This window comes from Ictalurus furcatus, chromosome 6, assembly GCF_023375685.1.
Source record: "Ictalurus furcatus strain D&B chromosome 6, Billie_1.0, whole genome shotgun sequence".
Taxonomy (NCBI): domain Eukaryota; kingdom Metazoa; phylum Chordata; class Actinopteri; order Siluriformes; family Ictaluridae; genus Ictalurus; species Ictalurus furcatus.
This window is the reverse complement of record NC_071260.1, coordinates 26,376,150-26,402,583: the sequence shown is the minus strand read 5'-3', so window position 1 is coordinate 26,402,583 and position 26,434 is coordinate 26,376,150. Positions and strand designations below refer to the sequence as shown.

The 26,434-nt window shown below is 39.5% G+C and overlaps 1 protein-coding gene and 1 long non-coding RNA gene across 12 annotated transcripts in view; both read right to left on the bottom strand.

Moving 5' to 3' along the window:
• Positions 1-19,681, bottom strand: part of slc4a3 (solute carrier family 4 member 3) — a 78,611-nt gene extending 58,930 nt beyond the window's left edge. Inside the window, exons 1-3 of the mRNA XM_053627371.1 lie at positions 18,504-19,681; positions 18,040-18,254; positions 3,549-3,710 (exon numbers count right to left, since the gene is read on the bottom strand). Coding sequence (XP_053483346.1) covers positions 3,549-3,602 — 54 coding nt within the window. The 5' untranslated portion in view covers positions 3,603-3,710; positions 18,040-18,254; positions 18,504-19,681. The remainder of the gene's footprint in view (positions 1-3,548; positions 3,711-18,039; positions 18,255-18,503) is intronic.
• Positions 19,682-22,949: 3,268 nt separating this feature from the next.
• The window catches only part of LOC128609053 (uncharacterized), a 5,173-nt gene continuing 1,688 nt past the window's right edge, over positions 22,950-26,434 (bottom strand). For 4 of the 11 annotated variants that reach the window (XR_008386166.1, XR_008386164.1, XR_008386168.1 and 1 more), the window contains 2 exons: positions 26,409-26,434; positions 22,950-26,077 (listed from right to left, as the gene is read on the bottom strand). The exon at positions 26,409-26,434 is cut by the window's right edge and continues 152 nt beyond it. This is a non-coding gene — a long non-coding RNA (uncharacterized LOC128609053). The remainder of the gene's footprint in view (positions 26,078-26,408) is intronic. The other 7 variants (XR_008386167.1, XR_008386163.1, XR_008386162.1 and 4 more) reach the window with 7 other exon arrangements.

Here is a 26,434-nt window from a genome sequence, read left to right as displayed (position 1 = left end):
TTCTGACTCTGTTGCATGACACATACACAAAATATCTTAAACTAGTTATTTATATAATTATTTAAGAATTTATTTAGGTCCATATTTTCTGTGCTTGGATGACTTTTGTGATTTCTATGCACACATGGTGAAGGTTTTTTCTGCTGCCATATTTCTGCAAAATGACTGAAAGAGTTTTGAGTATGTTTTCAGTCACACACACTTCTGTCAGCCGAGGCTTTTTGTCTTGGTTTGCTTCATTATGCCTGTAGCCTATCCCAGGGAATTCTGGGCAAAAAGTGGGGGACACCCAGGATGTGGTGCCAACCTATTGCATGGCACAATAACACACCCATTCACACACTACCGACAATCTGGAAATGCCAATCAGCCTACAGTGCATGTCTTTGTACTGGGAGAGGAAACTGGAGTACCCAGAGAAAACCCCCGAAGCACAGGGAGAACATGCAAGCTCCGCACACATGGGGCAGAGAGAGAATTTGAACCCCTAACCCCTGTATGTAAATGGCAAATTGTATTTCATTCCAAATCTGCCAGTCTTTCTTTCTCTCTTGCACCTACTTTTGCCCAAAATTGCACTTGTGCTACTTCCTGCCAAGATTCCTTCGTATAGCAGGCTATAAGTCCCAACTAACTAAATACAACAAAGTGTATATAATAACCAATAAAAACAAACAACTCATATGTGGCTACTCAAGGTAAATCACACAGTTAAATGAGATATACATTCTTTCACAGTGCTGTGAAAAACTATTTGCTTTTTTTTTGAGTATATCCCGTATAAACTGTTTCAGAAATTAAAACAAAATCTATGATAAAACAAGGGCAACCTGAGTAAACACAAAATACAGTTTTTAAATGATAACTTTTTTGCTTCAATAAATAATTATTTAATACCAACAGGGCCAGTGTGAAAATTTATTTGCCCCCTTTACTAATTTAATAGTTATAATTATTACTAATTCCCCAAATCTGACACCACATTCATAATGGACACAATTCGAACATAATTCAGTTCGACTAGACGCAACCAGGCCTGATTACTGCCAGCCCTTTTCAAGCAAATCATCACTTAAATAGAACTTTTCAACAGCATGAAGTTGATTAAAAGGTCTTACCCAGTAACACACTATGCCAAAGTTGAAAGAAATTCCAGAAATTGTGAGGAAGAAGGTCTGGGAAAAGTTACAAAGCTATTTCAAAGGCTCTGGGACTCCAAAGAACCACAGTGAGAGCCATTATTTCCAAATGGAAAAACTCGGCACAGTAGTGAACCTTCCCAGAAGTGGCCGACTTCCCAAAATACTCCAAGAGCACAGCAACGACTCATCCAGCAAGTCACAGCCAAGGACAACTAACTAACTATCAAAGGAACTACAGGCCTCTCTTGCATCAATAAAGTTCACTGTTCATGACTCCACTATCAGAAAGACACTGGGCTAAAAAGGCATCCATGGAAGAGTGGTATGGTAAAAACTACTGCTAACCCAGAACATTAAGGCTCATCTGAACATGTGGAATAAACTAGGGCTGTAACTAATCATTATTTTCATAATCGATTAATCGGCCGATTATTTCATCATTAGTATTATTATTAATCAACTAATCAATACTGCCTTATGCCTTCGTCTGATAGTGACTGATGTCATGTTGGATATAAAAGGTAACGTTGACAAACATTAAACAAGAAATTTATTTTCGTTGACTCTGGGTATTCTGCTAAAGCTAGCGGCGTCGCATTACGTGTGTTTGACATCATAGGCCATCGACTGGGAAACCGCTTATACTTCCAGTTAGTAAAAAACCACTAGTGTTCCATTTGAGATGATTCTACCTTTCTAAAATTCATACACGGGGCGGTAGAATATACAGTGCATAGTGTAAGTGTATAGTATGTCATTTGGGACACAACTTCAGTAGTTACACTCCAATGCGTGTTTTCGGAACAGAAATAACGTAATTAGTAACATGCCACGCGCAGACCAACTAATTGATAATGAAATTCCTTGACAACGATTTTCATAATCGATTAATATCGATTTTATCAATTGTTGCAGCTCTGGTGTAAACCAAACACAGACTTCCACAAAAAGAACATCATACCTACGGTCAAGCATGGTGATGGAAGTGTGATGGTTTGGGGATGTTTTGCTGCTTCAGGGCCTGGGCAAATTGCAATAATTGAGGTAAACATGAATTCTGTTCTCTACCAGAAAATCCTAAAGTCCAGTCTTCAGTCCATAAGTTGAAACTCAAGCACAACTGGATTATGCAGCAAGACAATGCATAAGCATTTGAGTAAGTCCTAGTCCTAGAAGCAAATGAAAGACTGATCTCCAGCTATCGGAAGCGTCTGGTTGCAGTTATTGTTGCTAAAGGTGGCACAACCAGATTTTAAGTTTAAGGGGACAATTAGATTTTCACTTTGGTGATAGGTGTTTACTCAGGTTGCCTTTGTTTTATGTTGTATTTCGTTTGAAGACCTAAAACTATTAAGTATGCGATATACACAAAACAGAGGAAAATAAAAGAAATCAAAAATATGCATGAAACACACAATTATTAACAAAACTAATTTAAATACCAAACTTATTGACATCATCGGGACAAGCAATTAGTTGGTACAAAAAAAAATACAAATAAAAAAAAAAAGGTTTCAGTGAAGACCTACGAAAGCACATATTTGTTATATGTTTTGCCAGTTGGTTATTTGCTACAAATGGGAAATGTACAAGAATGTGCTGAGATGTGTTTCTAAATAAATGAGAGTAGCTGATTTGATTGGATATCACAGCAGCACACATAACCACTGCTCTTTGTAAAGTTATATTTTTGCCACACTGATACAGTACATTCCAATGCATTTAGCTTAAGCCTACATGAATTTTCTAAGTAAAAAAAAGCACATCTCATATATTTAAGCTAATGCCATAAATGCAATTTATTACTATGCCTTTTATTGGACCCTAGATTGTAGAATTCCTGTTTTCCACTTTTCTGTGTCTCTCAGCACTGAACATATACATATACTAGGCTACACTGAAAGCCTAAGTGACAGTCCCATGCATTGTGAGTGGCACTCGAGAAGCAAGCAGGGTAGTTGATACTGTCTTGTGCATAGTACTGTCTTTCCTTTCTGTCTGGTGTAACCAGGCACTTCAGTCACACATCTGCCACGCCATCCCTACTTCTTCCCCCACCATCTGCCAATGCTCAGGAGACATAGCAGCTCAGGCTCTAATTAGAGATTTTTGAGTCATTTCACCATATAAGCATGAATGCAGCCTCATTCTCTTTCTAAATATGGAATTATTACAGAGAAGCCTCTTGAGTATCACTTAACTTGGCTGAGACAGACTACACTAGGGGAAAAACATCTTAGCACAGTGCATACACGTTGTCAGTCCACTTAGAATAAGGGCAAAAAAAAAAAAACCCCAACACATCTATTTTTAAATATCTATTTTTTTCTATCTCATTTTACAATATCAAGCAGTACAACGATAACCACAGCAGCATGAGAAAGAAAAAAATCAAACAAGTCTTACCTGATGCAGGTTGATCAAAACATCTTTCTCAGGGGCATAGCCTCCTGTCGCCATGGGGACAGGGAGGGGCAAAGCAGCAGGAGTGCAGGGGGTGGGGGGGGTCTGAGATCAGCCCTTCTCTTTGACCGTTGGGTTTGCAGTCAGCCTGTGGGGTGGCATAACCTATAAAAACAAAACACACACACACACACACACACAAACACACAAACACACACATAAGCAGACAATCACTACTGCAGCCTCCAAGGAGTGCTTAATGTAAAATCATGGGATTAACTAACACCAGCTATTTCTGAACCAAAACCAACAGATATGACAGTGGAAATCCTTGGTAATCTACCTGCAGACCTTCAGCTGTGATCTTTAAAAACATTAAATGTGTTTTCATTTACCCTAGACAGCTCTACTTTAAGGAAGTACTCTCCTCAATGGAGAGGAAAAAGCTGTGCACACCAGCCCACACCTCCATGCATCAATGTCATGTGAACAGCAAGTTTCAGGACAGCATAGATGTGAATCATGCACATTAAGATTAAAGATAACTTGAAATGGAAACCGTATCACATTTGTATCTACTAAGGATGAGTACACTGTTACAGATGGATTTTAGGAGAACATTTGTAAATATACATAAGTTTTGGTTCATGTAATCATGACCAGTAATTAGAAAAGTTACAGGGAATGAAAACAAAACCATTTTTTTTATTACATGGAATCCAAAAACACAAACAGAGTCACTCTAAATTGTTCCAGAGTGAAAACATTATTTGAAAAAGTGCCTAAATGGATGTTATCTTCCAGTGATTCCAAGAATGTATAACATAAACCTAAAGATTTTCCCAATAGGCTCAGAATCCTGTCCAGAATTCATTGCTTCCTGCACGCCTGGCTGACATGACATTAAATAGCCGATATAGCAGGGTTTTTGAAGATGGGACAAAGGCAGAAAAACCCATGTAGAAAGTATTTCCCATACAGTTCTGCAAGCAAAAAATCACAATGCAAAATAGAAGGATGCTGATGCAATACCTGGCAACCATGGTGGTAATCTGCAGCTTCATATTCAAAGAAAACACTCTTCACTTTATGTGAAAGACTGGAAAGGTGAACAATCAACTAATGTTAGCACTGAGATGTCGGCTGACAGCCAAATGAAAACCTCTTGACAATATGTAAAGAACACTATTATCTTTTATTATCTGTTCTAACTGGTTTCAATCTAAAGAGCATGAACGTAAAATTATTATTTCTGATCATTTTCGTCCCTGATCTAAATTTCATCGCAGATCACTAGTATGAACTGGAACCATATAAAACCCTTCAGTATTTACATGGGACAAATCTGAAGTTGATACACATGCATATTTACATAAACTGCGCTACTGTAATCCATATGTAACAGTACAGATATCCACATTAGTTACAGTATAATTGCATGAATAATTTATATCTAAAAACACAACAATGATATGAACCAACAAGCTAAAAGTCAAATTTTCATTCAGCCTGTATTTAAATGGCAGAAATTTTACCAGCACTCAGTGGAACTAAGTCCATTGGAATAGTAGCACAATGCCTTCAAGATTATAATAGACAGTAATTTACTTCTACTAGACAATCAGAAGAGTTGGCTTTGTTTGGATATTCTCATGCTGCTATGTCTCATTTCCAGTATTCATGCTGTAAGTATGTTGTAAGTAATCACACCTGGGCAGGTGCTCAGTGTCTGAATATGCACCACAGCTGGGCAACAGGGCCAAATTTAGAAGTCATTGAGATTAATTACAATAGTCTGGAATGGAAGACAACGCCAAAGCCATTCTCGCCCAAACATTCATCAGTGTAAAGGATTATAGCAAGAGAAGATATGCCAAACTAACTGTAACAAACACAGACCCGCCTACTCAGGAAAAGGTCATGCCCTGACAGTAGCTCAGTCTGTCTAGCATCTGTTCCCATTTGTGCAATTATGCAATTATAGCCAATCCAGACAATCTGGGCCACATGACACAAAAAAAAAAAACACTTGAGCGCTGACATCAATATGTCTCATCAGTGAAGCAATAGATCGGCTGAAAGTCAACAATTCAACCCTGATGTTAATCAGTGACATCAAAATGCCAAACATAATACAAACAAATACTGTGCATACAGACATAAGTCCCCGACACTTGAAAAATCGTTTGATCCATATATTTATATCCATGGAATGTTTACATGGATGTGGAACATCTGTTTTTTTCCCAGCCACACACTAATCTCTCTGCTTTTGGTAATGCTTTTGATAGGAGTTTATTAATTGCTCCCAAGATAGGATGGCTTGTGTGCACACTGGTACATTAATAGCAGTTTTCCACTTGGGATAATTGCAGAAGGCAAATGATTCACTAGAAAGAATAGCCTGCTCTATAAATATGCTTGACAAATAGATTCCCTGTTGTGTGTATTTGGTAATAACACAGAGAGAGGGCAAGCAACTCTTGCTAATGAACTGCTTCTGAGATCTGTGTAGAAGTTTGACATTTTTGTGAATTATTCATGTTCTTGTACTTCTTGTATTTGTGTGTGTGTCTATACATACACACACACACACACACATATATATATATATATATATATATATATATATATATATATATATATATATATATATAATTTTCTATAAACCTCATCAGAACAGTATAAAACAAAGAAAACATGCCATTCATTCAATGAGGTTCCAAATATCTGATAATGTAATGAGCTCTTTTTCATTATGTTTCTCTACATCATTCAAAATCAAGGTTGTTTTTACTAATGGATCGATTTTGTGTCACGCGTCTCTACAGGAGATGCATACAGTAGCTGTACTGTAGAAGACAGGTTTCTTTGAGAATCTTCATACCACCAGAATGCAGGATTTCAGCAGCAATGGCCGTGTGATTAATAAAATCTCTGTTTGCAATGTTAGTTGTTTATTCTTGAGCAATGAAGAGAGGAAATCTAATGAGAAAAGGCTCATCTACACTCTGACATTTGGAACCTCATGAAATGAACATCATATTTTGACAAAAACAATAACTTTATCAGCTGATTTCACATCCTACTGACTTAATCACTTTCCTTGCACAATTGATGGACTTTTGTCCAAATCATCCTGTTTTGAGACAAACTGAGTATTACACTGCAATGTTTACTACACATACAGTATAATTATATTGGATTCTTTGTAGGTATACAGTTACTGACTGTTGCCGATCTGCTGCTATGCACAATTAGTCAGCCCTTTCTCTATCCTGTCCATCAGTGTAAAGGGACAGGGCTGCGTGGTGGCGTCCACGTTAAGCTTCCAAACCTGAGCAAACACGAGAAGTTTGGTGAGAATCACCACAGAATCACTGCTGAGCATATTATTATTTAACTGCTGGACCATTCTAAGCACAACAATAACAATGACATGGTAGTGGCTGGTGTTAATCTCTAACCATACACCTACTGCGTGGATGGACAAGGTATGTTTGTCTAATAAATAGACACAGTGTCTAAAAATGCATTAGTTATGCTGTACCTGTTCCACTTGGGCTAGTATCATACACACACTATGTCAGAGTGACTGAGAATAATGCATCACCAAAATAACATCTAGTCAATGGTGGTCTTTTGTTGGCCCTAAGGTGCCTCCTAAGGCTGAAGCAGCACTTGCAATTGCCTACACTTAACTACATATAAATTAAAAATGGATCTGCTTCCTGTATCTGATCAGTGTCTGAATTTCACTTCCTCTTCCTTCCACTGAAGCATCAAAGAGCCACAAATGATTTATGAAACTTGTCAGCATGAGTTAACACTGCAGAGCCAAGTTTATAAAGAGGGAACTGCCAAAGTAACTCAGAGCCACTCAAAAACCACATGATGTGAGCAGACACAAAAAAGAAGAAAAAAGTTGTGTGTTATTGAGTCTTTCCAAATGACGCTCACCCAAATAACTAAAACCATGCAAATGACGAAAACCCGGTTTTCATCGTTAAAAAAATCTTTGATATAATCGCCACTATTTTTTTCCATGTTAGTGTTACAATCAGTGTAGATGCATATATAGATTTAATACAAAGTGCAACACTTACATGAGTTCCAGGATGAGGTGCTCAGACTGGCAGTCACTGTAGATACATAGGATGTAGGATTAATGGCTTTATGAACACATCTTTATGTGTACATCTTGGAAATGGGCCAGAGACTTCCTCTAAAGTGCATACGGGTCATGGTAAGGTCTACCTTTAGACATCTGTGCACATTAGGTACACTTTTTTTTTCTTTTTTCCAACTTGGCTGGTTCATTGCTTATACTAATAGCTTCTTGAGACCAGCATTTGGGCCACGTAAGCAGGATTCAGGTAATGGTTTTTAAATGATTCCCCTGTGGCCAGGAACTTTGTGGAATTCCACTACCACTCCCTTATTAAACATGCTATAAGTGTCTAGCCCTAAATGTCGTTGAGGACCCATTCTGAAGTGGCAGCATATAGCCACAAGGACAGCTTAGTTACACCATTGACTGGCTTTAGCTTGCATGTTTCTTGCAGTGTTCAGAGGTCCCAGGAATACAGAGATGAAACAGCTTGACTAGCGCTCAATTGTTTCATCATTTCTCTGTCTCATCACACATTAAAGAGAGCAACCTAAATAATGTGCTGGCTAATGGCATGTGGCCATCCTCTGAATAAAACTATTGCACCCACTCAGCTCTGATAACGTATCCAGAGCTACAAGCATAATGTGTGGTTAATAAAGCATGTCCTTAGATAATTATTTTCAGTTGAGCTATCCATCAGTCTATAATTTTCCTTCCAAGAGGAATAACAAAAATATACAGAAACATCCCATTCACCTTCATGTATTTTAACCCTAACCTGATATTGACTCAGATAGCTGAGCAGAAATAGTCTACTGGGCATCAGTGCAGTACGTGAAATCCATAAAATCTGATATTCAATTATAACTTTATAGTGTGGATGTTATACCATTAATCACTAAGTTCCAAATGATTATTTAGTAAATATCAAGCCACTATGGTAAAACTGAACAGCGGGCAGTTACAGTAGGTGTTGCAAATCATTAAGATTACATAATAACCAACCAAAAACACAACAGCAAAGTCTGATAACAGCCTGTTTCAGGTGTTTACAGTAAGAGTAAATTTAAGCTAAAATATAAGCTTTTATTCATGTTTATTTTAAGCAAGGGCATTCATAAAATGCAATTTTAGATATGCTAGCAACTTTGCACGCAATTAATATGACTATTGAAATGATGAAACCTCCCCTAAAGGAAACTGAGTCACAAAAAGAAAGAATTACTCCTCACTATAATAGCATAAGTAACTGCACATTAATTTTTTTCACTAAGCTAACTAGATTGAAAAATCTGCAATCATAATGAATTCATTTGCATGTTACAAATTACAAATGACACTAGCACTACAGCACAATCTTTTCATCCATGCCAATTCGTCAGTGCTGAACTGTTCTCATGTGTTTGATTGTGATAATTTCAGTTTGCAGAAGCCTCTCAAATCCTGCAAACAGGTATGAGCACAGCACAGCACCTACACAGTGAAAATTAGAGTTGGGGTACTCGAGTCCGATTATGAACAAACTTGAACTTGGGTAAATCTGCACTCGAACTTGACACGGACTCGGACATTTTGGACTGCGTCATTTGTACAGTCGAGTCTGCGTCATGTGTAACATGAAAAGAAAGATAAAAAATAAATAACAACATAAAAATTAAGATAACAAGAAATTAATGAATGTCCCCCTGCCTGACCAGGGGTCTTTCTGTGCGCACACATTTGAAAGCCGCCTCATCATGCGAGTACTGAATTGAGTTCTGTTTAGCGGCTTATTACGCTTAGACAGTCAAATAAATACACACACACATGTAAAAATGCAGGTCTGGTTGAGTATTCATACAAACACAGTCGGTTATGTCTTAAGTGAATGTAAACAATTTGGAAAAAATCAGAGGTGTGTCAATACAGTATATTGGATCTGTGCATTAAGTCTTAAAGTGACAGCAGTCTAATAAATCTTCTGCAGTCTGTGTCATTCATGTTAATCAAACAACAAAAGACAAAGAGAAAATCACTCACTCACTCATTTCACTGAATAATTTAATAAAATTTATTAAGAATCACTGTATATGTCATACAGTGAAGTCTATTTTATTTTACATTTAATTGCTTTATTTAGTGAATACTACAGATAGAACTACCTGAGGAAATGTGTCGTTATCATGAAATAAGATTGTAGTCATATCACCTACCCCTAGACAGGTGATGCCAGTCTTGAATTTCACGTAAAACTGGACTTGACTCTGATTTGGCCATTAAGGACTCGGACTTGAGTCCAACTCAGCCCCTTTTGGACTCGATTGGTTAAGGACCTGGTCTTGACTCTAACTGGATAAAGGTGGACTCAAACCCAACACTAGTGAAAATTACCACACCTATGTGTGCACTTGGGAAACTTCCATTAGTTCAGCGGCTGCATCAGTTCATTCAGAGTGAAGTAGGTTAACAGGCTAGCACCTTTTCCATCTACTGTTAACAGCATCAGATGATCACCAGGGTGACCTCACACTTCTACACTTTCATGCACCATGGTGTGCCAGGATGACATTAAATCAGATTTTCATTGCGCTGTGACAGCTCGCTGACCAGAGAACACTGAAAACTTCCCAAGGACAGCCTTGGCTAGGGGAGGCCCTACAGTAGTATTGGGGGCTAACTGCCCTAACAACCTCATGTCCCCTGATACGTCCCTCTACGGCCCGTCAGGACTGCTCCTCCTTTGTCTGCTTGGCCTTTATGACCATTCTCAGATCAGGCCTAGTAGCAGACTGCGACTGTGGCCACCCAGTTCCCCTGGCTGTCTGTGGGGGAAGGCGGGCCGCCACACTCACCGTCTGTGCCTCCCTTGCACTAGCGCTGGTGAACTCAACACAATAGGGAAGGAACTGGCTGAATGCCGCCGTATGTCGAGCTCACTCAGCAGGTCTGTCTGGTAGGCTTGCAACACTGCCATGGCATGCAGTGACCCACAAGCAAGACTCACAACCGCATATGCCTTGCCCACCAACACCGCGGTGGCCTTACATGGCTTGGATGGCAAAGCCGGCCCCCCTAAATTACTTGCCGTCGATGGAGCGACGTAGCTCGCAAGCGTCTCCTCCTCCTTCAGCATAGCTAAATAGCGGTGCTGTTCATTCCCCATGATGGCTGAATAATCAGACATTGCGGTGTTATAAATACGGCTTATGTAAGGTTTTCCCCAGAAGCGTGATAGTCTGTCATTCACTTCTGGAATAAAAGGGGAGCTTTCTGCAGTGTGAGGGAGATTTATTTTCACTGGGGAGAAAGCTCTTTATATGCTTGAGAACTGCTCTCAGATTTTAGTACACCCTTCTGGCTCCTCAGAATCAGAGAGGAGATTATTATTTATTTATTTATTTATATGACTTTCCATAGCGAAAGGAGGTGTCGCGATGCGAGCTCCAAAATCCGACGGAGAGCCGGACCCGGAAGACAGAGAAAGAGATAGGGCAGCGTTCGTCTCCGGCTCCTCTTCCAGATCCATACGAGATCCCCAGGACCTGAACCGGCTGGACACCTTGGAAGCAGCTGGCCCAGATCCGCGAGGCTCTGAAACCCAACTCCCCTCGACCAAGAAGAGAGCAAGCGGAGCTGCATAATTGTAAGGCGTTAACAAGTTGCACAGTCAGACCTCTCGAGTGCTGCCATGGCATGCCCAACCCCTAAACACACAGAAAGTGTGTCCGTCCCACCCGTGATGAAACGAGAGCAAAGCGTAACACACTTCCTGAATTCTCTCTCACTCATACTTTCCTCTGTCTTTTTTTTTTAAAGGGACAGATAAGTTAAGAGATTTCTTTTTCTTTTTTGAAAAGATAGAGAGAAAATGAAGAGTCTTTTTGTGAGCGTTACACAACGACCAACATGCAGTCTCGCTGAAGATAATAAGGCTGATGGCACGGTTCACAGGTGCTGTTTTTATGTCACGCGACGTGCTTAATTGTCACGTCACCTGATCACAGCAGGCCTATAAATAGACATGATGTTACACAAGTTTCAGGCACTGGTCACACATGAGTGCATTTCCCACAGCATGTAGCTCACGCAATGTTGCGTTCCCTTTGAAAGGGAACAAGCCCTTCTCTTGGACCCACCAAAATCAGATGGCTTACCCAACAGATAAAACCCAAGGTCCTTCACCCATAAAGTGATAACTGCAGGAAGAAAAGGGGAAAGGAGCCCCCCCTTCCCTTGTTGAATCAGCACATTCCACAATCAGGGCACTACACAGAAAAAATGACTGTGAAAACTAATAAATCTGTATATAAAAAAAAAAACCTGCAATCACCTATTTTCTGCCATGCTTCCTTCAGGACTTATTGTGCTTATAACTACTAAGTTACCACTAATTGTTTGATTTATTTAGCATGTATTTCTATAGTAGTACTAGTATGATTATTGTTTTAATATTAATAGTGTACGTAACATATGTTGTGTGTGGTATGTATGTGTTCATGGAATAATTTTCTGATAGATAAAATTAAGGAAATTCAGATAGGATGTCATTATATGTACATTGTAGTATTTCAGACAATGTTTAATCCTCGCATCATGACAAGGCATGGAACCACCCATCTACAGAGACAATGGACTGATTAAACATCATGGGCAGAGCATATGGCTTACACCCTGCTCAAAGACAATCTCTGGTTAGTTGGAACCCTTAGGGGGTGGGACTAGCCAGAAAAAGAGCTAAAATCCACCTCTTCCGCTCGCCCTCTCTCTGGGTTCTCTCTGCTCGCTAAAATCAACACATCTCGTCTCGTCGGCGGCGGAGGGAATCTTCAATCAACATCTGCTCAGAGACCCAGCCTAGAGCTCCCCAGCTTTTCAAAACTCCCACCAGCAGCTCTCCAAACACCCCTCATACTAGACACTGTTCCATTCAGCATTCCAGTTGGTCTTTCGAGATGCCACTCAACGCCGACCAGATGTTTAAAGCCCTTCTAAAGAAGTGAAATTAGATTGATAAAATTGATGCTTGTTCAGGTCATGGTCTGTGAATTAACATCCTTTGTTATACACTCGGAACTTCATTCACTCTTTTAAAACATTTTCACCTCTGCTTGAGTGTGTGTGTGCGTGTGTGCGTGTGTGTGTTTATGTGTCAGCTTAGTTTCTGTGTCATAGAATAGTTCAATAAAGTCTCGTCTGTTTTTAAAAACGTGTCTTTTTAAATGTTTCTTTTTCCACTTTACAAGGGCCACTACCTTGTATTGCCGATCCTGCTACATGCTCTTCAAATAATGTTTCATTGTATTTAGGATATTGTTGCCAGTATCCACAGACATAATATCTAATGCATAATTAATGAATATGCTAAGTTCAACTTATCTCTGGACGAATAGAAATACTAAATTAGCCAAATTTCCCCTTTCGAGCTGATCTGCTAGTCTCTCTTGCATATTTGGTGGAGAATACAATAGCTCAATTTAAACAGCTAATTTCCGTTACATATAATTGGTGGAGAATACAACAATTTAACCCAAACAGCTCATTTTCCCTACAACCGGGTGAATCATTTTAACAAAAACCACCATGTCGTAAAAGGTATTCAAGCAGTATCAAGCAATTAACAAGGCACTGGCAGATCTTAAATTGTAGGCAGTTATGTTCAACAAAAACACAACACCCATGAATGCCCACTGGAAATAGACAGCACTTTCTTAAAACTGAAATGTGACCTTGCTGAAACAGGCCCGTGTTAACTCATAACGTGTGTAAGTGATACCAGCATACACTCCACCAACATTGTATGCTGCTGTATGGTTGATATTACATCCATAGCATTTCCTTAAGAGTATGAAATCAAAGACAAAATCACTATATCTCATTTGAACAGTGATTTATAACCATCTACAACGTGGGGTTCTTCTTTTTCTGCAATAGCAGTAACTGTAGCCAAACATATAAAAACTCACCTACATCTACTTTTCTGTAGCCATCAGAAAATGACTAAGCTACCTGGGAAAATTAACAAATTGACATATGTTCACAGTCCAACAAGAGCTTTCCAGGTGATGAATATGGACTGCTGGGTTATAAACAGGCAGCCAGTGCAATTAATGAATTTGTATATATGACTCATAGCTTGGAGCCCTCAGGCTGCTAAAGTGACCCAGAAAACCACTCAAGGAATTTACTCTATTTAGAATAGTAATAATATCTCTGAAATCAAAATAATATCTCTGAAATCAAATCATGCCATTAAGATAAGAGCTGATTTAGTATCTGTATGACTAAAACCATAACAGAATCACCCCAGTATACAGATTTGATTAATATTTAGGACTGACGAGGTGCCAACATATATAGTTTAGCTATGGCATTTACAATTTTCACTCCCTTTCTACATTGATATAGGAGCTACCTGAAAACTATTTTTGGACAATTCACTAAAGAGGAAAGGATGTGGGACATGAAAGATACACATTTGTTACTGGTAAAGGTTACTTTCATTTTGCACCAACTTTATATACAGTAGGTGAACCTGTGAATTCACAAACCTTGGTCTCACAAGCCAATAGAAACAACATGGGTGGGGCTGGGGGGTCTTTGGTGGGTAAAAAATGGAGGAGCTGCTTATTGTTAAATTTTTCTTCACTTTTTTTGTTTTACTGCTGCTTGGTGCACATCTGCTTGCAAGGATTTTATTATTAGTAACGCTAGAACCTCTAGGATTGATGTGTTAATTTGCAGATTGTGAGATTCTTGACGAACCATCTTAAACATATAAAAGTATCATTTGTCTTTTAAAGCGTTACTCAGAAATCTTTGTATTCAGAAGTTCTTCATTGAAGTTTCATTGAGCACTCTAAATGGTTCTTTGGTTTGTCCAATAACAGGTTCCTAATTATCCAGAGAACACTTGAAGAAATATTCTTTTTTTGTTCTTGTGAATTCAAAATAATCAGCATAATATAAAAGTTCCCTCTTGATTTAGAGTTAAGAGTAATGTATAGCCAGGTGTTCTGCAATTTCATTATTTTTTAAATGCTGAAGATTATTACTAACTACTATCAATGTTGTTATAGTGTAAGTTATTTTATAGTGATTAATTCTAAGTGTATTTGCCTGAATTTAAATTATGTCACACTGTGCTTCATAGAGGAGAACTGAAAAACTTAAGAGCAAGCACCTTTTAAAGCAGAGTAATACACAAGTGTATAATGTTCTTGGTTCAGTAACTCAGACATTGTGGAATGGTTTCTCCAGCACTAGCTCTCTTGTTATAACATATTTAAAACATATATCTATAAATGCTTGCTGTGTTTGCCTGAGCAAAACTAATAATCAAGAGCCTCATCACAAAGCTTCCAAGGTGCACACCAGCACATGAAACTATATACTGTATATACTTTCCCACTCATGCAACCTGATCCTGTTGTATATATTTAGGAATATCTGTGTGGTAGGAAATACATCTGCAAAACCCACAGATGTCTAGAAAAGGTGGGAAAATGCACATATTTACCACTACAACTACAAAAGCTTATCGACTTCCCAGAAAATATTAATTGTCAGCTTAATCTCTGATTGATGATGTCAGATGAATGTTTCAATTCATATCACTATCATTAGTATGCCAGTATCATTTATTCATAGTTAGGCCTATGGTTTATGTTACACAGAAACTACTATTTACATGTATCTAAAGGGTAGAGAGCAATGTTGTGGAGCCCTTTTACAGTAAAGGAGTGGTTGTCATATTCTGTTGACATATATGCAAATATCAAATTTAACTATAACAAATCTGTGCAAGACAATGCAAATATGATTGTAATGTGATAACTCTGGGATTTAAACACTGCAAATGAATTACCTTAACGATAATGGGGCCAATTCTTGGGGCAAAGAAAGAGTAGAAACAGATTACATGACTTGGACTAAGCTATCATTGAGGAAACTGCTGTACATTATAAAAACCTGTTTTACATAGGTAGTGATGCACCAATCCCAGTTTTCCCAATGTAAAATTGATACAAATATAGGACCTTTGTGATGTGTATCAAAGTTATACTGTTCATAGACTTCAGTTCAGCATTCAACACAATCATTCCTCGGCACCTGATCGGAAATCTGAACCTGTGCTTGAACACCATCTGCAACTGGATCCTGGACTTCCTGACTGGGAAACCTCAGTCAGTCCGGATCGGGAAGAGCATCTCCAGCACCACCACACTGAGCACGGGGGTCCCCCAGGGCTGTGTGCTCAGTCCATTGCTGTTCACTCTGCTGACTCACGTCTGTGCAGCAATGTATGGCTCGAATCATATAATCAAGTTCTCCGATGACACGACCATGGTGGGACTCATCAGCAAGAACAACGAGTCAGCATACAGAGAGGACGTGCAGTGGGTAATGGACTGGTGCAGAGCCAACAACCTATCTCTGAATGTGGACAAAACAAAAGACCTTGTTGACTTTTGTTGAAGAGGTTGTTGACTTCAGGAGAGCACAGAGTGACCACTCTCCGCCGAACATCGACGGATCCTCCGTCGACATCGTTAAGAGCACCAAATTCCTTGGTGTTCATCTGACGGAGAACCGCACCTGGTCCCTCAACACCAGCTCCATAACCAAGAAAGCCCAGCAGCGTCTCTCCTTTCTGTGAAGGCTGAAAAAAGCCTTCACACACACTCTTCACTCTCCTGCTGTCTGTAAAAAGGTACTGAAGCATTCTGGCCCTCACGGCCAGACTGTGTAACAGCTTCTTTCTTTCCCCATGCCATCAGACTCCTCAATAGTCAGAGACTGGACTGACACACACACACACACACACACACACACACACTCCCATTGCAATATTTGCACATTCCTACATTGACTACTGCACTCCCATTGCAATTTTTGCACATTCCTGTATTGACTCTATTGCATTTTTGCTCCTACTGTATTTATAAAAATACCTGGCTTTTACAGCAATAACTGCTACGTCCATATTTGGTATAATGAATTAGCTGAATACTAAATCATAGCATGTTATGTTTACATTTATACCATCTTTAAATTATACTGTTACTCTTTGGCACCTGTCTTTTGCACTACCTGTTATATCAGACACTTCCACACTAGAACTGTGTACTGTTCGGCATTAGACTATCACTTACTGTGCCTATTGTCCCATTTTGGTAGTACTGTACTGTCCTGTGTTGTTAGCACACATCTGTATGTGCACTTTATGTAGAATTTGTAGATCTTATTTAGTTCTATGTCATCTCATGTGGTTAGTGTGTTGTTTTATGTAGCACCATGGTCCTGGAGGAACGTTGTTTCGTTTCACTCTGTACTGTACCAGCTGTATATGGTTGAAATGACAATAAAGCCACTTGAACTTAAATTTGAACTTGAAAACATTAGATGGCGTGTGCTTTAAGACAGTCCGTGTCCTGTATTCATGTCCATAATCTGTGTTGTAACATCAGTGAATCAGAAAATATGTCAACTCCAATCCAGCATCTCAGGCCAGTATTGACCCTTGGTATTGAATCAGTACATCCCTAGTTTCTGGGATTTGTTCTAGGGGAAGTCGATATGACAAAAGTATCATGTCATGGTACTTTAAGACATTTCTACGATACATGATATGTATCATGGTATATAAGTTTGCTAATAATAGTGTTGCATTACAAAATAGTAAATAAAAATGTAAATAATTTTAATACTGAAAGGACGGAAATAACCTTTTCAATGTACATTTTACATTTTTAAAATCCAGTACAGACAGGTTTGTCATAGATTTTAAAAAAATATTTAAAATAAACTTAATAAAAGATTCTGCAATCCCTATGATATCTCAGAAAAAATGTATTGTAGCATAATTTATCATGATATTGATATTATATTGTCATGTTGCCCAGGCCGACCATGTTCCAAGCAAACTTAACCTATTAAAGAGGTCAAGAAAAAGGGCCGTTGAAAGCAATGTTATTTTAGTATAATGCATGAAATGCAGCAGTGGTCTAATATGAACTGAACAGCTTGACATTTTCATGAATGACAGCATCCATGATCATTTAGTATATCTTTAGTATATGAGAAGTGCCATACAATCCCATATAGCCATCATCAGCCTGTTCATGCCTCCTACATACTTCACCTGCCTCCGATCCTACGCGCATTTAGTACGACGCGTAACACACACGCTCTTAAACAAACACCCTTCTTCGCAGCTACATTACAAAGAAGGGAGCTGGTGTTGGAGCGCCGAGCCCCGGTGCAGCACAGCTGTCATTTCTGCAGAATGACACCGAGGTAAAGCTATTTAAGGAGGCGGTGCATCTTCGGAACAAAAATGCATGAAGATGAGGGTGAATGACAGTCCCCGGGAGCGTGTGAGAGCCGTGTGAGCTCGCCTACCTGCATGTGTGCGTTTGGGCAGTGGTCTCGGCTGAAAAGGTGTGAAGACGCGCGGTCAGAGAGCGCAGGGCTCCGGGAGCTCCATGCTGCTGTTGATGAAGGAACTCTCCTGTCCTCCGCCTCTCGACCGCCTGCTGCCGTCTACAGGCGTGAGAATGACGTCTGGGAGTCACGTGATGCGCAGCGTCGTCATCTCCTTCAGGCATCCAGACACACTACAGTGTGTATATACACAGTCGGGTTTGAACGTTTGTGAACCCTTTAGAATTTTCTATAGGCTATATGTGACACCCCAATTAAACTTAAACTTGGTCATATTTTTATTAAGGAAAATGATGCAATATTACATATCTGTGAGTGGTAAAAGTATGTGAACCTCTAGGATTATCAGTTAATTTGGAGGTGAAATTAGAGTCCTTTATAGGTTATGAAAAATGCTTTAAACAAACACTAAACCTTCTTACCTGAACACATTCAACAATTGACTATTCCACAAGTCATGTTCAGCAGGAGGTTTCATCATCTATATTCACGGTAAATCAAGGGAAGAAGGGGAAAAAAAACTTCTTTCTTCTTTATTTTCAGTGATGTGAAAGGTCACTCAACTCTGGTCATTTCAATCCTGTTATCCAGTCTTTGTCAGCAAAGCAACTGAAAATGATGTGTTGTTGAGACAGCTCAACACATTTTTAAATTGGTTAAATGCATGTTCCCTTTCAAAGAGAACTCAACGTTGCGTGATCTTGTGATTACTAGGGCTGTAGAGAAACTTAATCTAGACTGGCCCAGGGAAGAGGAAATGGCTCATAGCAGGCTGGATGAGCACTATCTCCTCACTGAATATAAATCTCCCTCACACCACAGAAAATTACCCTTTTTCCCAGAAGTGCATGATGAAATATCGCGCTTTTGGGGAAAACTATTCACTAGCCGTGTTTATAACCCCGTGAGGTCGGATTGTTTGGCCATTGTGGGAAAAGAACAGCATGGGTATTTGGCTATGCCAAAGGTGGAGGAGGCGCTTGCGAGGTACCTCTCTCCACTGACGGCAGGAAATTTAGGGAGGCCGGCTTTGCCATCCAAGCCATGTAAGGCCTCCTCAGCGTTGGTTGGCAAAGCTTATGTGGCAGCAGGTCTCGCTTGTGGGTCACTGCATACAATGGCAGTGTTGCAGCCCTACCAAGCAGACCTGCTGAGTAACCTCAATTGCGGGGATGGAATTGGACAGTGGCGGAGCTTCACCGTGCCATGGATTTGTCTCTCTGGGCGACCAAGCAAACGGCTCGTCATATCGGCTGTTTAATTGGTAGCTTAGTTGTGGTGGAGAGGTACCTATGGCTCAACCTCTCAGAGGTGGGGGATAAGGATAAGGTCTCCTTGCTGGATACCCCTGTTGAACCTTCTGGCCTGTTCAGCGGCACGGTCAACACCACCACTGACAGGTTGCGCGAGATGAAACAGCGGTGTTCAGCCAATTCCTCCCCCATTGTGTCGAGTTCGCCCAGGCATCCACGAGTAGTTAGCCAGCAATAGTAATAGGTAGGCACAGAAGGCAAGTGTGGCAGCCTTCTGGTTACATCTAGCACGATCCAGGTAACTTAATCATGAAGAACATCGAGATTTTGTTCTTTCCCATATGAGAAGCTTGGGGCTCAAGTTGAACCCCAAGAAAAGTATGCTTTCTCCAGTGCAGTGGACAACTTTTCTGGGGGTTATGTGGGATTCTACTATGATGAAGGCATTTTTATCCCCAATACGTGTAGGGTCAAGCCTATCAACATTGAGCAAGATAAAGCTGGGTCTGGGCATCCCCTCCAGTCTCTATGAGAAACTGTTGGGGCTAATGGCAGCAGCATCCAATGTCATACCGTTGGGCCTATTGCACATGAGACTGTTTCAGTGGTGGCTGAAAAATCATCCTAGGACAAAACCCCTAAGAGTAATTAGTGTCATGCAGCGCTTCCTACGTGCTCTGAAAATTTGGAGGTGATGTCATATAACAACCACCAGGGAGGGTACATCCACGCCCCCTCTTCAGGCAGGCACAATTAATTCTTCTCTGGGCAGAGTGAAATGCACACTACAGGCAACCAGAATGTGTGGGCAGACATCCTGTCAAGGCAGGGGCTGAGATGGAGTGGATGGAGCCTGGGCATTGGAGGCTCCATCCACAAGTGGTGGAGTCTGTATGGCAGAGGTTCGGCCAAGTGGAAGTGGATATGTTCACCTCCAAGTAGACAACACACTGCCTGCTGTGGTTCACCATCACTACTCCCGCACCATTGGGGCTGGATGCCATGGACCACACGTGGCCGAGGTCACGTCTGTATGCTTATCTCCCAATCGCTCTGCTCCCACAAGTTCTAGCAAGAGTTTGGTAAGACCATCTACATCTGCTGCTAGTATCACCTTATTGGCCAGCTCGAATATGGTTCTCAGAGATAATATCCCTGCTAGACGGCACTCCCTGAGAGATTCCCGTTCAAAGGGATCTACTGTCCCAAGACAGAGGGTTGATTTATCACCCTCGGCCAGAACTATGGAAGCTGTGGGTCTGGCCCCTGAGGGGCACCAGCTCATAGATTCTGGTCTCTCAACTGAGGTTGTACAGACCATGTTGAATGCTAGAGCACCATCCATGAGAAAATTGTGTGCACTCAAGTGGCGACTTTTTGTCTCATGGTGTGAGGAACGTCAGTTAGACCCAGTAAACTGCAATAGCTACAGTCCTGGAGGTTACAGGAAGGTTTCTCAGCAGGGTTGGCTCCTTCTAAAATCCATCCTGCCTTGACTTTGCCCTTGGATTAGCCAAGGCCTTCCTATATTCTAGGCTGTATTATATTCCTAAAGTGCCTACATCTGCTGCCCAGCCAGTAGTGTTGCAGGCTTTCTGCCCTCCTCTGTTCTTTACACAGGAACAAGAGAAATTGCACCTGCCGTGTCCAGTAAGGGCTCTCTGTACTTACATCCACCGCTCCGGCCAGTGGCGTAAGTCAGAGCAGTTGCTGGTCTGCTTTGGCCTGACAGTAGAGGTGATGCTGTGTTGAAGCAGCGCATCTCTTATTTGATAGTGGAAGCAATCTCTATCGCTTATGAGGTGATTGGTCTCGCTATGCATCTGGGCATAAGGGCTCATTCCACTGGGGGGCGCCTCCTCGAAGGCTTTATCCAAAGGGGTACCCTTACGTGTGTGAATGTGTGCGCAATTGTGCCCTGTGATGGGTTGGCACCCTGTCCAGAGTGTCCCCCACCTTGTGCCCTGAGTTCCCTGGGATAGGCTACAGGCTTTCCTGTGACCCTGTATAGCATAAGCGGTATGGATGGATTGAAAAAGATATAAAATAAAAATATATAAAGTTTAATATTTACAACCCCAATTCTAAAAAAGTTGTGTAAAATATAAATAAATGTAAATAAAAACAGAATGCAATGATTTACAAACCCATATGTTATTCACAATGGAACATAAAAACATATCAAATTTTCAACCTAAGGAAATGTATCATTTAAAGGAAAAAATAAGGCAATTTTGAATTTGATTGCCACATCACGTCTCAAAAAAGTTGGGACAGGGGCAACGAAAGGCTGGAAAAGTAAATGTTACTAAAAAGAAACAGTTGGAGGCACTTTTTGCAACTGATTAAGTTATGATGTGAATAACATATGGGTTTATGAGATTTGCAAATCATTGCATTCTGTTATTATTTACATTTATTTACATTTTACACAGCGTCCCAACTTTTTTTGGAATTGGGGTTGTAATAGCTACAAGGGCAAAATGGAACCCCAGTTGTAGAATTATCCAAATACAGTACTGGGGTGCTGTGTTGTTGTTTTTCTGTTTGTTTATTTGTTTTAATTTGCCATTGTGTAACTTCTCACAGAAAAAGTGACAAGTTCACCACTGAATCAGGTGAACAACGTCACTAGAACAAGTAAGAAGAGAGGCAGCGCATATGGATCACAGGCCCATTTGTGGATGCCAGGGAACGCACACACGTTTTAAAGTAAACACTGACACAATTGCTGCTGATTGCTGCTGTGCATAACCACCAAAGCCTCGAAGGAAAACAGGCTCATTTAGGTTTGATGATGTGCAGTTAATTAAACTGGCATCTTGAATTTCAGGAATGTTAATTGTTTGGCAGCTGCCTTTTACATACTGGATTTATGAATTGGATTATTACAGTCACTGTGTTTTTGTATGCATGTATGTACAAATGCATTTATTTATTTGTTTGTTGGTTGGTGTTTTCTATTCATTTGCAGTTATACTTTAACAGGAAAATCACTTTGTTGTTAAGTATACCTATTTAGCTTGAGAATTTTTTTTAGGAATAAAATTACAGAATAATGATGAGAAGATGAATCAAAGAATATAGCTTCTACATCATACCTCCAGGTGGAGCCAGTGATCAAACCTTGCTCTACATCTAGTAAAATATTTAGTTCATCCATTTTAATCCAATAAATAATCTTTACCTTCACTGGTCTCCAGGAACAGGTATTCCATCTGATTTGTTATAATTGTGTGGTTACAGCCTTGTGACTACAGTCTGGGGAAGGCCCACATATGGGTGTAATGGGTTTCCAAAATAAATTGGTTATGTAGCTTATTTTAGCTGGTTTGTGAAAGGAAATGTGAAGGAACAGACACAGTCTGTGCTCCTTTTTTCCATCGTGAAATATACACCTATGGTGACAAAAAGTATATATATTTTTGGAGAAATACTACAGTATATTGTCATTAATCATAATGAATACCTGGGAGGTGTACAAGTAGGCAGATCATACTAACTGTAGTGACTGTAGAGCACAACACTATACACTGTCATGCTACGTTGCTGACTAGTGGAGTAACTCCATTTTATCTGGCCATCTCGCAGATGGAGAAGAAACTCCAGCACTCATCACATGCTGCCCCCTTGTGGCAGGAATCGCCGCATATTGCTATATAAATTCCCAAATGCTCCTCCTGAAACTCTCTTCAGAGTTTAGCTCAGAGGCTGTTAATCATCTCGGGCTGGGTCCAAATTCTTCTCCATGCATTTTTTCCAGCTCAGCTAGTAGCCAAAGTTTTGTTTTATAGACACTGAGGTAACTTAGCTGTCAATGTACGACATGATCAGAAAAAGTTGGATTTATCATAAAACTTGCCTTGGGTGTTGTCACTGTTTGTAGGACTACCAGACCAATAAAATATAAAACTTTTCTAACTAGGCTAGTTTGGTGTTGCTGGACAAGGGGAAGCACAACTAAGCTATGAGTTTAGCTGCTACAGTGTCTCATATAGATATTTACACACCTTGTTTTCCTGTTCAGCATAAGAGGATGTTAGTGTTTCCGTTTCAACCCCTTTATTTGTTTTAAAAAATATATATTTTAAATCAGCGTATATACATTGACTGTGAGTTAGTGTTTGGCATAATTGCAAGCTGTCAGCCAATAAGACACGAGTGTTTCCACGTATTTTCCTGCAAGCCCTGTCTGATTGGTCTCACCTCCGTTCACTGAAGATATAAAATTACAACACCGCCATCATCTTTTACTGATGTTCAGTTACATAGTAACAAACTCAAAGTGGAGAATTATTTGGGGCTAAATAAAAAATCTTCGGGGTTACAGCCCCAAATGCCCAAGCCAGGTTACACACCTGGTTTAGCTCTAACCTACATCTAACATATCTGATTCAGTTTATGAAGACCTTCTGTCTGAAGTCTGAATTTTAGGTCTGAGTTCTTTAATGGTGTTGTTTAGCAACTTCTTCTTTTTTTTTTTTTTTCTTTCATATTTACTCAAGTATATTTCGGTTCTTATTCTCGTTCTCATTCACATAAAATATACATACTGTATGTTATTTTTAATGGTAACACTTTACTATAAGGTCCACAAATAAACAATATATTAATACTTAACTTATGCTTCATAATGATTAATTAATATGTGCACTAATCCTTAGCACATCAGGAAATAATGAAATGTATACATTAACCATCAACTGAGTTACAGCATATATGAAGTGGTAATAATAAGGGTAATAGTTAAGGATTAACATTTTTCTAACTGTTAATTGATAGCATTAACATCAAAGTTAGGCAAAACTATGGAGAGGATGGTAACAGATAGATTAGATCACTATATAGAAAGTAAAGGTCTTCTCTCACCGTATCAGTCAGGATTTCATAAAGGGAGGGGGACAATGGATTCTGTATTATGCCTAGAGTCAGAAGTTACGAAAGCTCAATCTAACAAAGAAAGTGTACATTGCTGTATTTTTTGATGTTGAAAAAGCCTATGATATGCTTTGGAAGGATGGACTTCTAATTAAACTCTGCAAATTAGGAATAAATGGTAATATATATAATTGGGTATTAGACTTTCTGAACAGAAGAACAATAGAAGTTAGAGTAGGTAAAGAGTATTCAAATAGATATGCAGTGGAAAATGGTAGCCCACAAGGCAGTGTATGTAGCCCAATACTGTTTAATATTATGATTAATGACATATTTGATCAGGTTGGAGGAAATATAGGTAAGTCGCTTTATGCGGATGATGGGGCACTTTGGGGTAGGGGTCGAAATATAGAACAATTAAGACAGAGAATGCAACATGCAATAGGGAAAGTAGAACAGTGGGCAAATGAATGGGGATTTAAACTATCAATTTCAACATCACAAGTTATATGTTTTTCTAAACGTCATAAAACAGTACCACTTCAATAATATGGGGTAGATCTTGAACAGGTCAAGGCTGTGAGATTTTTAGGAGTGCTTTTTGATGAGAAGCTGACCTGGGGTCCACATATTGATAAAATTAAGAACAAATGTAAAAAGATTAATAATGTTCTGAGATGTCTGTCAGGGGAGCAAGTAGGGCATCATTCATAAATATCTATCAGGCTCTTTTGAGAGCAACATTTGATTATGGTTGTCTAGCATATATGTCATCATCACAATCAAATCTTAAAAAGCTTGATGTGGAACAAGCACAAGCACTCCGGATCTGTAGCATTTAAATCATTACCAGTGATTGCATAACAGGTTGAGACAGAAGAGATCAGTAGTTTCAGGAGGGTTAAGATCATTCTGGCATATTGGATAAATCTACAAGGGCATAGCAGGGTGCACCCCACGAAAGAATGCTCAGAGTTTTATAGGACTAACTTTAACAGTTTCGGATGGTTAGGAAATGCAAAGGCACAAAATGCAGGTCTCAGTCAGCTACAAGTAAGCCCCATTGTGGTGATACCAATAGTACCACCCTGGAGATTCATAAAACCATCTGTAGACACAAGATTACAACAAATATTAAAAGAAAAATCTAAAATAGCACCACAGTGGATAACAGTTCAAAACTATATGGACCAGTATCAGGATAAATTACTCATATATACAGATGGTTCAAAACAGCCTGAGACAGGCTGCACTGGTGCAGCTTTTTTTGTTCCTCATTATGAAGTAGCAGTCAAAAAAAAGAGCAAACGATCACTTATCAGTGTACACTGTAGAATTATTAGGAATCCTACTGGCACTGCAGTGGTTGGAAAAAAATCATCAGAACCAAGATGTCTCTATAACTTCTGACAGTCTATCTGCACTATCAAATATACAGTCTGGGAAAACATCATGCAGACAAGACATTGTTTACCAAATACTTTATCTGATTCTCATACTCCATGGTATGTTGAATGTTTCCTTCTTCTGGGTTCCTGCACATGTAGGGGTAGAAGGGAATGAAACTGTGGATGTACTGGCAAAAAGATTGATAAAGCATGAAACAGTTGATATACAAGTACCATTAAGTAGAGCAGAGATCAAAACCATTATAAAGGGAGACACACATAAAATATGGCAGGAATACTGGGACACAGATGACACCGGATGACATCTATATACTATACAAAAACAAGTAGGCATGAGTGTGAGGCAGGGCAGAAACCCAAAGGAAGAGATGATAATTACGCGTCTTTGAATAGGTCATGCTGGCTTAAATCTAGCATTAAACAGAATAGAAAACACCCCACTGGACTCTGCACACACTGCAATACACAAGAGACAGTAAAACACATTCTGTTAGATTGCAAAAGATATGAGAAGGAAAGAACTGAACTAGAGATGCGAATTAGAAAGCAAAACATGACACTAGAGAACTTGCTGGGGAAAATTATCTAAAAAATACTGGTATAAGTGAGAGACTTTAGTAATCTAGTATGAATATCTAGTATACAGTTATTTATCTTTGTTTATTATAATATAAAAAATATAATAATATTGGTATTATTATTGTTATTATTATTATTATTATTATTATAAATTTTTTTCTGACAATCTGCTGCCCACACTCCAGTCCAGTAGGAGGCGGTAATGCACCTTAAGTTGGCTTGCCAACTGCCATT